General features: G+C 40.9%; 1 protein-coding gene across 3 annotated transcripts; it reads right to left on the bottom strand.

Moving 5' to 3' along the window:
• Positions 1-328: 328 nt before the first annotated feature.
• On the bottom strand, positions 329-15,501 carry LOC105019196 (nuclear receptor coactivator 7). Of its 3 annotated transcripts, none has more exons than XM_020040795.2 (7): positions 15,415-15,501; positions 3,743-3,914; positions 2,382-2,528; positions 1,901-2,053; positions 1,684-1,779; positions 1,290-1,363; positions 329-1,105 (listed from the first exon to the last, which is right to left on the bottom strand). In XM_020040795.2, the coding sequence occupies exons 2-7, from the start codon at positions 3,869-3,871 to the stop codon at positions 970-972; spliced, it is 735 nt and encodes a 244-aa protein (XP_019896354.1). In that variant the 5' UTR covers positions 3,872-3,914; positions 15,415-15,501; the 3' UTR covers positions 329-969. The 3 variants fall into 3 exon arrangements, with proteins under 3 accessions (XP_019896354.1, XP_019896353.1, XP_010883473.1); XM_020040794.2 differs by lacking the exon at positions 15,415-15,501 and adding an exon at positions 4,485-5,007; XM_010885171.4 differs by lacking the exons at positions 3,743-3,914; positions 15,415-15,501 and adding an exon at positions 2,881-3,177.
• Between the last annotated feature and the right edge of the window lie 299 nt (positions 15,502-15,800).

The following is a 15,800-nucleotide window of genomic DNA, read 5'->3' as shown; positions in this document are numbered from 1 at the left end:
ACAATGCCAGCACTGTTCCGCCCACACAAAATAACAGACATAATTACTGACTCAACACATAGCAACAGAACAGAACAAAGCAAACAAAACAATATTTCACTGGACAATATTTCTTAAAAAATAAATTTAAATATAGATGTATTTTGAATAGGAAATATATATCAATTGTTTAATAGTTTTCTATAAAAATGCTTTTCAACAGTCTTCTGTTTTCCCCATTCCTTTTAGTAAAGTGATTCATTTAACAAGGGATACATAACTTTAAACGTAGTAGTGTGTTAAGGAAGGGAGCTGAAGGCACTGTAAGAGACACTTCTCTTGGCCTAAGTGTTTTGTAAACAAAAACAATCGTTTTTATTGAACACATTTAGTTTAAGAAACGTTTTGCTATAGAATCAGCTAAATGAATACACTCTTAAGCAACCACAAGGGGAATCCGAAATAGTGAATCCAAAATAGTATTCCAAATATGTAGGGTGATCTAGAACAGCCTTATAAAATGATTTCCATAACCAGAAATGAATGGATGGCTTACCAGAACCAGTTGTAATGCTGGCATTGGACAGAGTCTGATCAGTAGAGGTATAGGCAATATAACATAGCCTCTATAACATAGCTTGTCTGTCTTTTACAAGGTCAAACAGGCCAACACAGACAAAACCAAACAAAAAGGCTACTAAACCAGGTTAGAGATAAGCCAAACCAGCATTACTTTACATACAGGCCCTGCTCACACAATGTTATAATCTCTAATCAAGCACCTTTGGAAAGCTTAAATTCACAGCTATCCATCAACTTTGATTCACAGCTATCCATCAGTCACATTTTCAGAATTTGAAAATATTGTTAACCATTTGACCTCTGGGTACATTTTAGAATGATCTGTAAACGATGTTGTAAACAACGGATAAGGCTACAGCTTTTTTCTCCGTCTCTATCTCTGTTCCATCTAAAAGTGTCTTGCTCAGTTCACTGGACAGTCCAGACCTCCAGATCCTGCACTTTGAAGTCTTGTTGAGTGGAAAGGGGCTGGTTGTTGAAGGTGTGACAGGCATAGCTGGCACCGTGGTACAAATCAGAATCCAGCCACAGGCCAAAATGCCCCCTGGAGATCAACAAGAAAAACATACTGTGTCAAATGGTGACATTTTAATAATTTAGTGGTAATCATTTGTGGAAGCTTATTAGATTATATTTTAGATGAAAAAGGATTTGATGAAAAAAAATGAGGCAAGTATTTTTTTGCTAGAAAATGACAGTGTTAAATAATAGTAATTCTGAAAACGTACCCTCCTCCACCAATCTGCAGAGAATCCAAATGGCCCCTGACAATGTAGGAGTTCTCCCCACTCCACCGATAGGCCTGCAAAGAGACATCAGACAAGTTCCTCGTATCACAACAGTCAACAAATATAGTGTGGTGTATAACAAATTAAATGACGCCCTATCGCCTAAAAGGACATATACAGCCATCTGTCTAAAAACCCTTGAAAAGACTTGAAAATCACTTGTTCTTAACACAACAAAATATCTAATAATCATTATATGCTTATTTGTTAGGTTTGCTAGTTGTACAATAGCTTGTAGTTGTCAAATATTTTTGGAATACAAAGTTGTTTCCAAATGTTAGTTTTAGTTGCAATTTTTTGACAATGCCAGGGACACAGTAGTATGCAGCGTTACCTTATATTCAGGATTGAAGCTGTAGAGGAATGTCTCTCCTGTTCCATAACAATAATTACTAACTCTGAATGGATGGGAGCAGAAAGCCCCAAACACCTGAGAGAGGAAAATAAACCAGTTAACATTTTACTGGGATGTTATAATCCATTCATAATTTGCTGAAAATGTCAAAACAATAACTTTGATAAAAACACAGTTTTACACAAGTCATATCTACCTTGTTATCCATGTCTTTGATAACCAGAAGCACAGGACAATCAATGTGGGCCATTTGTCTGTATAGAGTCTTCAGGCTGGTGCCATGAATGGCTGTGCTATAAACCAGATTCCAAGGATACCCTTGTGTTCTTGCTGGCATGTGATTGGCTAGCTGTTTGAAAAGAAACAGTGAAGATGAAGAAAATCGGTATTACTTCAAACTCAAATTAAAGGCATATCAGTGTTGACTAAGTTTAGGGCTGTGAGACGCGTGGTATCAATGTTGATAGATGATAGATAAGGGGGTGTGAGATGTGTGAGAATGGAACCAATATGTCTTGGTCGCTGTAAATGAACTTATTTGTTGTATACAATTTGGGGATTATAGTAACAAATTGTAAAGTTGGGATCTAGTAATAATGGAGTTATATTGTATGCACAATGTTGTGAGTTATAGATGTGTATTGTATTCAGGAGTCAAATATTGTAGTGTTACTCACACTCTGGATGTGGTGATCACTGAGGAGCTGGCTGTGATCTCTGAGAACAGGACATAGGTCCTCAGGTTCTTCGTCATCCGAGTGGTTACCTTCCTCTGAGCTGCACACACTTTGACGACGAGTCACTGCATCCTTAACCGTGATGATCTGTTAGGAAATACCACAAACTCTGTTAAAGTGCACGTTCACTCAAATGAACATCAACCACAGATTGCACATGGATATTGTATAAACCAGCTAAGTTTGACTAAAACACAAGAATGGATAAGACATGGAATGACACCCACACTTGGTTGTTAACAATAGTTAACAACCCAAAACATATTTTTAAGAATATTTAGCAACCCCAGAAAGATGAGTGAGAATAGATATGAATCAAAGACAGATGATTTTGAATAACTAGCAACTGCAGGTATATGATTGAAAATAGCTCGAAACCTCGGATAGATAATATATCTTGCAATGCTAGATATATTATTGAATATAGTTAGCAACCCACCTGCACATATGGCTCCAGACATTTGTTTGCAAAGTAAAGTACCCTGATGTTCTCATGAATTGGTCTCATTATTGTAGTCTAGTACTCCTGCCCGCTACTAGCAGAAAAAGGTATCACTATATGATACTGTATCTACCACAACCATAGGTAAGAGCATGACTCAATGACATGTATCTACCTATGAAATACTTTCACTTTATACAATGTCCATCATCCTCAGTCTTATTGGCTGTTAGCAGCCCAGATTGTGGAAACCCCATTAACCACCTCCGTTTTGTTTAGAGGTTATGTTTCATTTCCCAGAAAACCGGATGGCAGTTAATGTAATCTGATGTAGCATGCATAGAAACGCCTAGAGCTAGATTCCACCTTACTATTATGGGAGGTTCTCTACTGCACTGTTTGCCAAATCAAACAAATGCTGAAGATTGCAGTTGAGTGCAATTGCAGTTGAGTCTCAATCTCTGTCTTTTCATTGGCCTATGGAAACCGGAGTTTCCACTTGTTGGGGACCCTGCTCAGGGTGAAATTGCACTGAACCACATAAGGGGAAGTATGTCCATATAAGGGGTGCCCACCAGGTTTACTGTAAACCCCTACCAAATACCCATTCATAACAGCTGAGCAAAGACATCTGTTTGTGCCACAATTAGACTCCTTGTACTGCATTACATACGCCAGCAAAGATAGTTGAGGGATATTTAATCCCAACAAGACTACCATAAATACGTGTTTATTAAAAAAATAACATTTAAAATGTTTTCAAATTAATTGTTTCATACCTTTCCATTATTTACATAGAAAAACTGCTTTAATTGCACTAGATAGTGGAGGTTATATGCATCCTTGAGTTACAACTCACCTCCCAGTTTTTGGCAATGAGCGAAGATGGATTGTGGAATAATTCGTCAATTACAGCTAGCTTGTCTTTTTTCCCTACAAGGTAGCGGATCTTTTTGTGGTGCCTACTATTGTTGTCCTTGTTGTACATGCCTGGAGACCACTGGACAAAGAATGTGTTGAGGTGGTCAACCCTGAGGAGGCAATTACATACAATAGAATGCATCATTATATTATTGTTTATGTACTTTCTTATTATGTAATATATATATATATATAATTTGTTATACCAAAACAGAGACTATTATGACAACCCCAATCTTATAAAAAAGAGCCATCAATCTTTAAACAAAAGTGAAGTAACTTTTCTTAAATTACTTACAGGGACATGCTCATTGATTAGGGTACAAATACAGCACTATTTAAATACAGGCCTTGAGATATGAATTAATGAAGAGTGATCTGACTGTAATTTCTACTTACACTAATACCACAATAGAGAGTTAACAAACATCTGATAAGCTACAGGAATCATTTTATCAGATCAGAGCAAGTCTCCACTTGTGCCTCACCACTAACACACAAATTCCAGTCTTTATCTCCCAGTCAAGAAAATCCCAAGATGCCTACAACATCAAAATGCCTCTTATTTCCTTTAATTATACACCCTGGCATGAAAAGAGCTTATATTCATCACCAAATGTTAATATATCCATATTATTAAGTAACAACATTTAGTATCCACTGTAAGAATTGAGACTTACTCTCCAATGCTGTAGGCGACTCCCATGGTAAAAAGTGGCTGGGGTGGAAAGGAGGTGAAGGAGAAGAGGAGAGGTGGTGGAAAGGAGAGTTGAGGGTCTGGAGGCTCAGTGCTTTAGCAGCATTTCCACCCCGTCTCTCACCCATGGCAGGCCTTTTGTACTTCAGCATTCCCTTAGATAAGAACTTTTCACCACAAAGCCCTCCCTTAAGGTCCTTCAAGGCCGGCTTGCATGGACAATTTCACAACTGAGTAAGAAAACCTCTGTGACACATTAACTTGAACTGCTATGCCTCTCTTACCTGGGTCTCAGTGAGAAAAGGATGTCAGTTCACAGTCGCAGAAAAGCAACTGCCAAAGAGATAAAGGCCTGGTGTACTGACACTCTCTCTCACCATGTCTTTATTAAACTTGTGTTACTGCAATCTGCACTCCATTGTGTTAAATACAATCAGTCCCAATTGATTCCCACCCATTCAACTTGAGCTAAACCCTTCATTGTTTGCAGCTCAGTAAGGTTGAAGGGCAGTAATATGGTGGATGTTTCATTTACCTATGTAGACCCCGTAAAGAGCCTTCTCCGAGTGTTTATAGTCAAGGGAAAGGGGTTGAGAGCTAATCTGGAACTGTCCATAAGAATGCAGTGGCCCACTGAAGAGGACAATCAAAGTCTTCCTTCAGATGGTGTCACGTCTAACATCCTTCACTCTTTCTTTTAGCATGTGAACATCATTTGGAAATATCTGCATTAAGCAACCACAATATAAAAATAAAAAATAGTTCATATTTTATGAGCAGCTGATAGCTTAGTAAGAGAAACTGTCCAGTAAACAGTTGTTCAAAGCCAGCAAGGTGAAAAATCGGTTATCCTGCCCTTGTGCAAGACAGTTAAACCTAATGTCTCTTACATTTTGATCTGGGTGAGAGTATATGCTAAATGATAAACATTTAAAATTCTAGCACTCTCAATGAATAGGCAAACGGATCGCAAGCAAAATAATTATGTACATAGTGACAATGGTTACATCATTTGATATTAAGAGAAACTAAAAACCAAATGTTGGCTTCATTTTGTTAAAACTATTAGCACACACAAAACATACCAGTGACTTGTTTAGCTTCTTAGCCAACTTGTTTTGCAGCTAGCTACCTAACTCAGCTTCACTGCTGACTAGCTTATTTTACATTCCTGAGGTTGTAGACTTGCTGGTCCAACAGATTGAGACAGCTCTATTCTCAAGCTATCCCATTAGTCTTTGTAAGATGCGACACAGATCAGTGCACATCAAATAGCCAGGCTATCAAACAATGGAGGCCAAGAAGTTACACAACACCAGTCGACTGTAGGATAGAATAAATCCATATCAAATTGTGTGGGGGGAGGTTTTTAGATAGGCGCATAGAGGGTCGATGGTCAATGGTGTGTTGCACTGCATTATCAGCCCCCACGTAGTCTGATATGGATTTATTCGATCCTACAGTCGACTACGTGTTGTGTAACCACTTGGCCTCTCCCGTGACCCCTGCAACTTCACTTAACAATTCTCTCACTACCCCTTTCCCTCGACACTTGGTAGATCTGAAAACTCAACAGGGTCTGGATAGGTGTAGATCTAAAGACTCTACAGGGTCTGGATAGGTGTAGATCTAAAGACTCTACAGGGTCTGGATAGGTGTAGATCTGAAAACTCTACAGGGTCTGGATAGGTGTAGATCTGAAAACTCTACAGGGTCTGGATAGGTGTAGATCTGAAAACTCTACAGGGTCTGGATAGGTGTACGCAGTGGGGCTTCCATCATATTGCTTCCCTTGTTACTTATCTGCAAGCCCTTTATTATACACAACCTTTATTAACATTTAAAACACAGCAAACAATGCAAATAATATGACACATCATTTTAGAATGGGGTGCTTAGGATGGTCCAGAAGACTACGTCTATGTAATCATGCGGATGTAGTTTGAATCCTCCCCACTGCTCTTTCAGCAAAAAACTGTCTTCATTATTTTTCTCTACTGTCAAATGGGGTTATAGGAAAAGGACTTTCGGAAGCAGTTTCAATCTGATACCTACAGGAACAAGAAATGGTCCTAGAATTTAAAAGAGTTGGGAAAGAATGGCTTGCCCCTGTATATCACCTAATCTAATCTATTAACGTTTGGAATGAAGATTGCAGATTGCAAAATCATAAAGCCTACAGCTTAACGCCAATGCATTCGAGGAAAGTAAGGCAATCAGAATGTATACTTACTGGTGTTTGCTGAAGTCTGGGATTTTTTTAGGGACTCTGAGGCACGTTCCAACCACGCAAACACGTCCACGCTGGCACAATGTATGCACAATATAATAACGATAATAATACTAATAACTTATTCAACTTCTGTAGTACTTTTTACCTTCACAGAAAGAACATCAAAGCAATTAAAAAAGCATAAGAATATAATAAAAGAGCAATGTTTGAGTTAGGTCTGGACTTATATTTTCTAACAGTTTTTTTTGTTTTTAGTTTTTTAGTAGTTATAGCCTCCAGCAGAAAGAACAACAGTCAAGTGGGAACCCAAAAGAGGGATGATTTATGTAGTAAATGAGGGAGATGAGGAGGTCCTCAGAGGCAGGCATGCAGTACAGTTCACTGATGCCTTGCCATTCCTGTCTTTTGACTGTGCCAGTCTACCTCTGACTCATTCTACAAGGTGTTTAAGAGTTTAGTTTGTTTTTGAGCTCTCCACTAACAGGATAATGAGGGCAGGCCACTCAAGACTTTAGGTAACCTGAGCGATATAACTCGCAAAAAACACGCACTGTAGTGTAGTCAGTGTAGTCCCCACATAAGGTCAGACAATTTCTTTAGGTACATTTTGAGAAGCGCACCAGCATGGTCACAAACAGACAAACAATAATTAGTGAGGTGTGGTGTGTGAACAACAGAATATAAACACAATTAAGCAGTGATTGGAAACCGGTGGGTCCTCGGGATGTGCTGCTGCCATCACTCTCCTGCCGGCGGTTATTCCCCCGTCGAGATGGAGCGCCGGAGAGGAAGGCGAGCCGCAATGCCATGGGCAGCTGACGTTACGCTACCTAGTGAAATTGCTGTCTAGCAACCATAAAAAGCCCATTTGCCAAACACATATAACGCAGACTTCATTGATACAAATTTGAAAATTCAACAAAAAAAAAAAAAATGTATGAAATATTTATAAAATGTACAGGTTGTCTCTACCTAGGCTGCCTCAAAGAATTATGGCAACCACCAACATTATATATACAGTTTACAGTTTTTTTTTGTCGCTTTGGTACTATTATCAATAGTATGGTGCAGTGTTTCAGAATCCTTATATCTTGCATTCAAAACAGCTGATCAGTGATTCAAACACTACGTTTTTGGTGAAATACGAGTACTTTGGTTAAGTCGTCAAAACACAACATAGTGAAATTATTTTTGTTAAGTCACTGTAACAATCAGTTAGTCCAAGACCTAACAAAGACGTTTCAAAATGACTCTTTCAAGTGCTAAAGGTAATCTGTTACAGTTTATTTCACTGTTTTCACATGAGGCAAAACTCATATGGTACATTACCCATTACAATTGACAGAAAATAATTTCTATAATTTCTATCCCATAATCAAAAGTGTGATTAAGATAATTTATCTTCTGCAATCATTGATTCAAAAATGTAACTTTTCTTGCAACATTTTTGTCTAATCAATTGTAACAACCACTATCATAAATAAATAAAATAAATGTCAATGTTTAGCACACACAACACTAATTTGTGTCAATACTGTATTTGGCATTTGGCCATGATATCATGTCCATCTCTTAATGAATATCTTAACTTTGCCATGCACTGCAGGAAAAATCTTTTGGCATGGCAAATCCAAACCGGTCACCAGTGATGTCATTACATGGCTTATTCATGAGCTGTAGGAGACTAACATGCTCATGGTGATGGTGGTCATAGACCTTCCACCTACATAATGAAAAGGTTAATATTGGGCCAAGTCTAGAGTCAGGAATCAAGGATTGGCCCAAAACCATTCCTGAATCAGCTCTGAAAGGTGGAACCTAACAATGTTCTACACAATTTCATTGAAGAACTCACACAGGAATAGGTTTCCACCATGTTATCCAGGCACATGGACAGTTGCTCAATTGCCTATGATATTGCGCCGACACTGTCAAGGTTTTTGCCAGGTAGAAGCCTTCCTTATCAACAAAGTGTCATGGTGAAGGGCAGGCAGGACACGAGGCACAGAGCAAGTAAAGAGAATCATTCCTTTTGATGTGCATTTCCAGAAAAAACTAAAACAAAAGGAGAGGTACACTCCAAACTGAGGCACACGGCACAACAATGATCCATCCGACAAGGACCAAGCAGAGCTGGGCCATGGAGGAGCTCCTCAACGGTAAGGAGCTTGTCACCGATGAGGAGTACCTCCGTGGTCAAGCCCAGGATCCAGTCCAGGATCCAGGGCAGCAGCGACGCCAGCGGACACCACATCAGCGTTCCCGGAGGCCGGCCCAGCGACCAGCCCAGGGGACCATACATAAAAAAATTGGGGGGTCTATGAGGGCCTGGGAGGTAGGTATGTGGGAGGTAGAGCCCCTGCTGCCTGCTGATCCCTGTGCCGCTCCCCAGCCTAGAGCCTCCAGTACCACCCTTGGAGGGGTGGGACACTGCTGCCACCGCCTCCTTTTTTCAGGAAATGGGCAGAGAATATGCTATCATAGCCTCACGGTGAAGCTAGTTCCACCACAGGGCTGAGAGAACAGAGAATAGATTTGATAGGGCAGATCAAAAGCTGTCTTCCTGTAGAGGCCAAAAACCCAGAAGTGGCAGAAGAAAGAACCTAGGTTGAGATGAAAATGTTGAGCATGAGGAGGGGCAGCTCTTTCTGCTGTGCTGCAGGAAAGCACAATAGCTTTCCTATGAAGAGCTGGAAGATGGCATATTCAGGTTTAATTGACAGCCCTTAGGCTGGCTTCTGTAGTTCTTGGAGAATAATTCCTATCCAATACCCTCTTCCTTCCTTCCCCTCTGCCGTCTCTACAAGACCTACACACCTGCAGAACATGGAGGCGAGCGGCTAAGATTGGGGCTGATCCCTCTCAACCTGAAAATGGACTATTCAGAACTCTCCCAGCTGGCAGGAGTTTGAGGTCTATCAGGACCAAAACCTCTCGTCATAAGAAGTTTCTTTCCTACAGTAGTAGGCCTCATAAATATGCCCCTGGAGCCAAACTGACTATAGCCTGCTCCCCACATACTGTAGACACACAACCCTCAACTGGACAAATCTATAACCCCTCCCCACATATACACACAACCCTCAACTGGACGAATCTAGAACCCCTCCCCACATATACACACAACCCTCAACTGGACGAATCTAGAACCCCTCCCCACATATACACACAACCCTCAACTGGACGAATCTAGAACCCCTCCCCACATATACACACAACCCTCAACTGGACAAATCTATAACCCCTCCCCACATATACACACAACCCTCAACTGGACGAATCTATAACCCCTCCCCACATATACACACAACCCTCAACTGGACGAATCTATAACCCCTCCCCACATATACACACAACCCTCAACTGGACGAATCTAGAACCCCTCCCCACATATACATACAACCCTCAACTGGACAAATCTATAACCCCTCCCCACATATACACACAACCCTCAACTGGACGAATCTAGAACCCCTCCCCACATATACACACAACCCTCAAATGGACAAATCTAGAACCCCTCCCCACATATACACACAACCCTCAAATGGACAAATCTAGAACCCCTCCCCACATATACACACAACCCTCAAATGGACAAATCTAGAACCCCTCCCCACATATACACACAACCCTCAAATGGACAAATCTAGAACCCCTCCCCACATATACACACAACCCTCAACTGAACAAATCTAGAACCCCTCCCCACATATACACACAACCCTCAACTGAACAAATCTATAACCCCTCCCCACATATACACACAACCCTCAACACGGCACAGGTTCCACAGGTTTTTACAAAATTGCTGCACGGACCAGAACAAATTCCTAGTTTGTTGTGAAACTTGGCAATACAATTCTGATTCTGATGTAGATCATCCAGGACTGCATCACTAAGTCATGGTGGTGATGTTCCCTCAACCGTAACACAGTTCATTGTGATGCCCTTTGGAACAGCCAACCTTAATATTCAAACTTGTTCTGACAAATCATTCTAGAGTTTTTCCAGAATTATTAACTTCAATTAATCAATAATCATAATTGCTGACCGTCATACTTTACATAGACTGTGAATAGATTTTTAATTAAGCCTACAGTTGCGGCTGTACAGCAGCAGAGAGCAAGAATATTACATAATGCTAATTACAAGGAGCATGCCCAGCCCTGTAAGTTATTTTGTCTTATCGTGATTTTTTTCTCATCGTCAATCCTACATTCATCTTAAAAATATTGTATAGAAATGGTGACTTTCTTAAAAGTGGAATATTAATAGGTGCCTTAGTAACACACCTCAGATTATTTGAGACCGTTGAAATGCAAGCCCCTATCCAGGGAGAAAAAAAGACCTATCTCAAGGACACGGCTCCAATAAGCTATGCATCTACATGTACCCAATACTCCCTACTTTCACTTGCTTAGTCGCACTCACAGGGTTTGACAAACTATTTGGATTGAGTCAGTCACCCTTCAATGCAATGTGTGTGCTCTGAATATCCACACATTAAGTTCTTCAGGATGTTTATTTTAGCTTCATGACAAATGGCTTTAATCACTTAAACAATAGACTCCATGGAGTTAAACAAAAGAAATAAATGTTACTGTGTACCAGGCTTAAAAATGCAATGAAGCATGTCAGATCACGTTTATGTGTAGGCTACTACATTTATGTATGAGTTTTTGCATCAGTCTGTCTAAAGTGACAACCCAAAGATTTGTGTGGATTTGTCTAGTCAAAATATGTTTGCAATTGCAATACAATGTGTAGGGTCGTGAGGCAACAGTCTAAAAATCTGCGCTTTGCCCTTTTTTTATACAATATATTGTATGTTATTAGCTAAATAACACATCATGTTGAAAAGTAATTTGCTGTAGCAAATGTCAATCAATCAATCAAATTTATTTATAAAGCCCTTTTTACAACAGCAGTTGTCACAAAGTGCTTTACAGAGACACCTGGCCTTAAACCCCAAGGAGCAAACAACAGTAGTGTTGAATTTCAGTGGCTAGGAAAAACTCCCTAAGGTCGAATTTTAGGAAGAAACCTAGAGAGGACCCAGGCTCAGAGGGGTGACCAGTCCTCTTCTGGCTGTGCCGGGTGAGATATTAAGAGTCCAATTGGAATAATAAATACATTTCTCTGGGCTAAATCCAGAGTCTATTTGATTTTAGACTAGGTCAGAAGTATGACCAGGTGGACAAGGACAGGGACAGCAACGGGCCCCCCAAACCAGGTAATCCGCAGGTGTGGACCAGGAGCTCATCTCCTTCTAAAATTTAAAACTGGAGGAAACTGAGAAAAGTTAGTAATGTATCCTCGTCACATTCTTTCTGGCTTTCCCTCTACCCCAACCTACACTACACACAGTACTCTCAGGAATTATTGACACTCTTGATACTTTGATTAGCAAAACATTCTGTATACAATGAATAACAGAGGTAATATTAAGAATTGTCACACCCTGATTCCTTCCTCCTGTGCTGTCCCTGTGGCCCGCCCCCACCAGGTGTCCCTCGTCATCCCATTATCCCCTGTGTATTTAATCTGTGCACCTCCCTTGTTCCTGTGCCAGTTTGTCTTGTGTTTTTCCAAGAGTCCTTGTGATTCTCCTATCTTTCTCCTAGTGTTATCTCCAGAGTTCCCGTGTTCCGAACCTCCGCCTGTCCCCAACCACGTACCAGCCTGCCGCCCATCTGTCCCTTCAGCTCATCGATTGTGTACTGTACCTCCGCCTGTCCCTGACCTCCCTTTGCCTCTCCCCTCTAAAAAAACAGCATTGGACCTACACACCTGGGTCTGTGCCTTGGTCTATCCCTCGAGCCCTGTCAATTCATGTAGTGATGTTATATTAAAATGTTCCAACAGGAAATACACTGCTCAAAAAAATTAAGGGAACACATTAATCACACATGGGGTCTCGATTCATGAAATATATTAAAGATCAAAATCTTTACTGTACATTGTGTAATTCGTTGAGAACAAAATTACGTTAAAACAGTCAATGGAAACTGATTGAGGGCTGGATTCAAACGCACACCCAAAATCAAAGTAAACAACTGAATTCACAGGTGGTTCCAACCAGAGCACATGAGCGGAGTGGAGCGATGAGAATCTCATCTCATCGCTCACGGAACTGTTCACCCCTCCGCTCCCCCGCTCAAAGCCACATCAGGCCACTCCGCTCATTATCGCTCAGCGCTCAACGCATTTGCACCTAAAAAGGAAAAAAATCTACATGTAGATTTCACTTTTAGCTCAGACCACAACCTTTTAAAAAAAATGCTACATCCAGCTCTCTTTTTCTCTCCTTTGTTATTTTTGGGCCTTTGCGTACAGTGAAGAAACTTTTGAATTCCTCAACCGTTTTCTTTTGTTTCTGCTGCTCCTCCTCTTGCTCTATTAAATACAAATTCACGGACGACACAAATTAAATAAAACGAACCATTAGGCCTACTTGAATGACAAAACGAATTTGTTTGAATATTACACTGTAGTTAATTTAAATTTTGTTACAAGTTAAGTATTCAATTTGCTAACCTTTTGCTAACCTTTTGCTGTCTTCCCTGTTCACGTAGCACACTTTCGTGTTTTCGAGAGATGTGTCTTTTCAGATTCCAAAATGAATCTTTACTTACAAAAACGATGTCTCCACATTCGTTTTCTTGTAGCACATTATCATTGTTAGTTCGTTTTATTTTAAGACTACACCTGTATGACTTGTCATTTTCTTTTTTAAAGTACTTTTTGAACTCCATTACGTCTACTGTCTACTGTATGTTGTACTGTGTGTTGATGACTTTGCAAGACACAGATGGATTCTGGGTCAGGCCCGACTGAGCATGCTTAGACTCGCGTTTGAGCGGAGCGAAATTGGAGCGGGAAATAGGGCGCTCGCTCCGTCCTTTTAAAAATGCCGCTCTGCTCTCTGTCCAAAATCCGCTCACATGCTCTGGTTCCAACTTTCATCACGCAAACTCATAATGTGACTCAGTAGTGTGTATGGCCCCCACGTGCCTGTATGCACTCCCAACAAAGTCTTGGCATGCTCCTGATGAGACAAAAGATGTTGTCCTGGGGGATCTCCTCCCAGACCTGCTTCAGGGCATCAGTGAGCTCCTGGACAGTCTGTGGTGCAACTTGGTGGCGTCGGATGCACCGATACATAACGTCCCAGAGGTTCTCAATTGGATTCAGGTCTGGGGAACATGAGGGCCAGTCAATGGTATCAATGCCTTCGTCATCCAGGAACTGCCTACACACTCTGGCCACATGAGGGCAGACATTGTCCTGCACCAGGAGGAACCTGGCAGGCAGCATAATGTTCACCAGGCATCTCCAGACTCTTCCACGTCTGTCACATGCTCAGTGTGAACCTGCTCTCATCTGTGAAGAAAAAGAGGTGCCAATAGCGGACCTATCAATTCTGATGTTCTCTGGCAAATACCAATCGAGCTGCACAGTGCTGGGCTGTGAGGACAGGTCCCTGTAGAGGATGTTGGGCCCTCATGCCACCCTCATGGAGTCTGTTTCTGACAGCTTGGACAGAAACATGCACATCAGTAGCCCACTGGAGGTCATAGGGCTCTGGCAGTGTTCGTCCTGATCCTCCTCGCACAAAGGAACAGATACTTGTCCTGCTGCTTGATGCCCTTCTACGGCCCTTTCCAGCTCACTTCATGTAACGGCCCGTCTCCTGGTATCTCCTCCATGCTCTTGAGACTGTACTGGGAGACAAAGCAAACCTTCTTGCGACGGCATGTGTGGATGTGCCATCCTGGAGGAGCTGGACTACCTGTGCAACCTGAATGGACTGCAGGTACTGCCTCATGCTACCAGTAGTGACAAGGACACTAGCAAAACACAACACTAGAGAAGTATCAATAAGGAATTCCCTTTTTTGGGGTTGTCTTACTTTTGCCTCTCCAATGCACCTGTTGTCACTTCCATTTGCACCAAAACAGGTGACATTGATTCACAATCACTTATGCTTCCTAACTGGACAGATTGATACACCTAAAGTCGAATTGACTTGGTGTTATACTGTGATGATTACGTGCTCCCTAAATTTTATTGAGCAGTGAATATTGAACTTTATTAAAGGGCCACTGAATGTAATTTAGTAATCCTCTTGCCCCAAACATCTCATGCTATCTATTTCTGGGATATACTAGATGGGACGTCTAGACGAAAACATGCACCTATCTATATAGATCAGTGTTAAAATGCTCATTGAATTCTCCTCCCAATGCAAATCATCTCTTTGTTCATCATTCTGCAAATTCCACCAGGTAGCCATTTGATTATTCAGACTGACCATAGTTGTTTGAGCTGTAGTGACTTTCTGTGTAACTACCACGGTAACTGAAATAGCTTGCATTAGGTTATTTACCTGCTAAACAACACAATGTATTATGTCAGAACATGTATTGGAAGGTGAGCAAGATCAGAAAAACCTATGTAATAATGTATTGTTTAATTTTCCGAAGCCTCCATCTTATACCGATAGTTCTACAAGTTGTTTTGTGTGTAGTGTAGTTGCGGTTGTGCTTGCTTGATAGAATTATTGGATGTCTTTTAGCGATGTTCCTATCAGCAGATAACTTGTAATATTGCAGGGATGAAGGAAGGACAGTCCCTCTCTGAAAAATTGTGAGGAATCCACCAAACAGTCACTTGCCCTCTCTCCTGAGTCCTCCTTTCAGCCCACGTGACCTTTGTTGTGGTCGGTCATTTTGTACAGGTGCAGGGAAGGAGCTAGGACACATGCACAGGGAGAACAGAGACATTTTAACAGAAATAGCTAAGTAACAAAACAAGACAAGGACAGAACAACATTGTAAAGGAACTGAAAACAAAACAATGACCAGCAAGATGCACAAGGGAAAATGGAACTTAAACAGGGATGAGGAACATACAGTTCCCCCCACAATTACTGTCACCCCTAGTAAAGATGAATAAAAAAGGGTTATAAATTAACCTTTTGGTAAATAAGCTTAATGTCGCACTGAATTTTTTTTAAATATCCAACCTTTAATTGAAGTACATTTATTTTGTGAAAAAATA

This window comes from Esox lucius, chromosome 20 (assembly GCF_011004845.1).
Source record: "Esox lucius isolate fEsoLuc1 chromosome 20, fEsoLuc1.pri, whole genome shotgun sequence".
NCBI classification, from domain to species: domain Eukaryota; kingdom Metazoa; phylum Chordata; class Actinopteri; order Esociformes; family Esocidae; genus Esox; species Esox lucius.
This window is presented reverse-complemented; position numbering and strand designations above follow the sequence as displayed.

Coding starts and splice junctions, on each gene's coding strand:
- LOC105019196 (XM_020040794.2), bottom strand. CDS start 4,510: ATGGGAGTCGCCTACAGCATTGGAGA. Junction 3,915..4,484: donor GTCGCCTACAGCATTGGAGA/GTAAGTCTCAAT, acceptor TTGCCTCCTCAG/GGTTGACCACCTCAACACAT. Junction 2,054..2,381: donor GTGATCACCACATCCAGAGT/GTGAGTAACACT, acceptor CTTTTCAAACAG/CTAGCCAATCACATGCCAGC.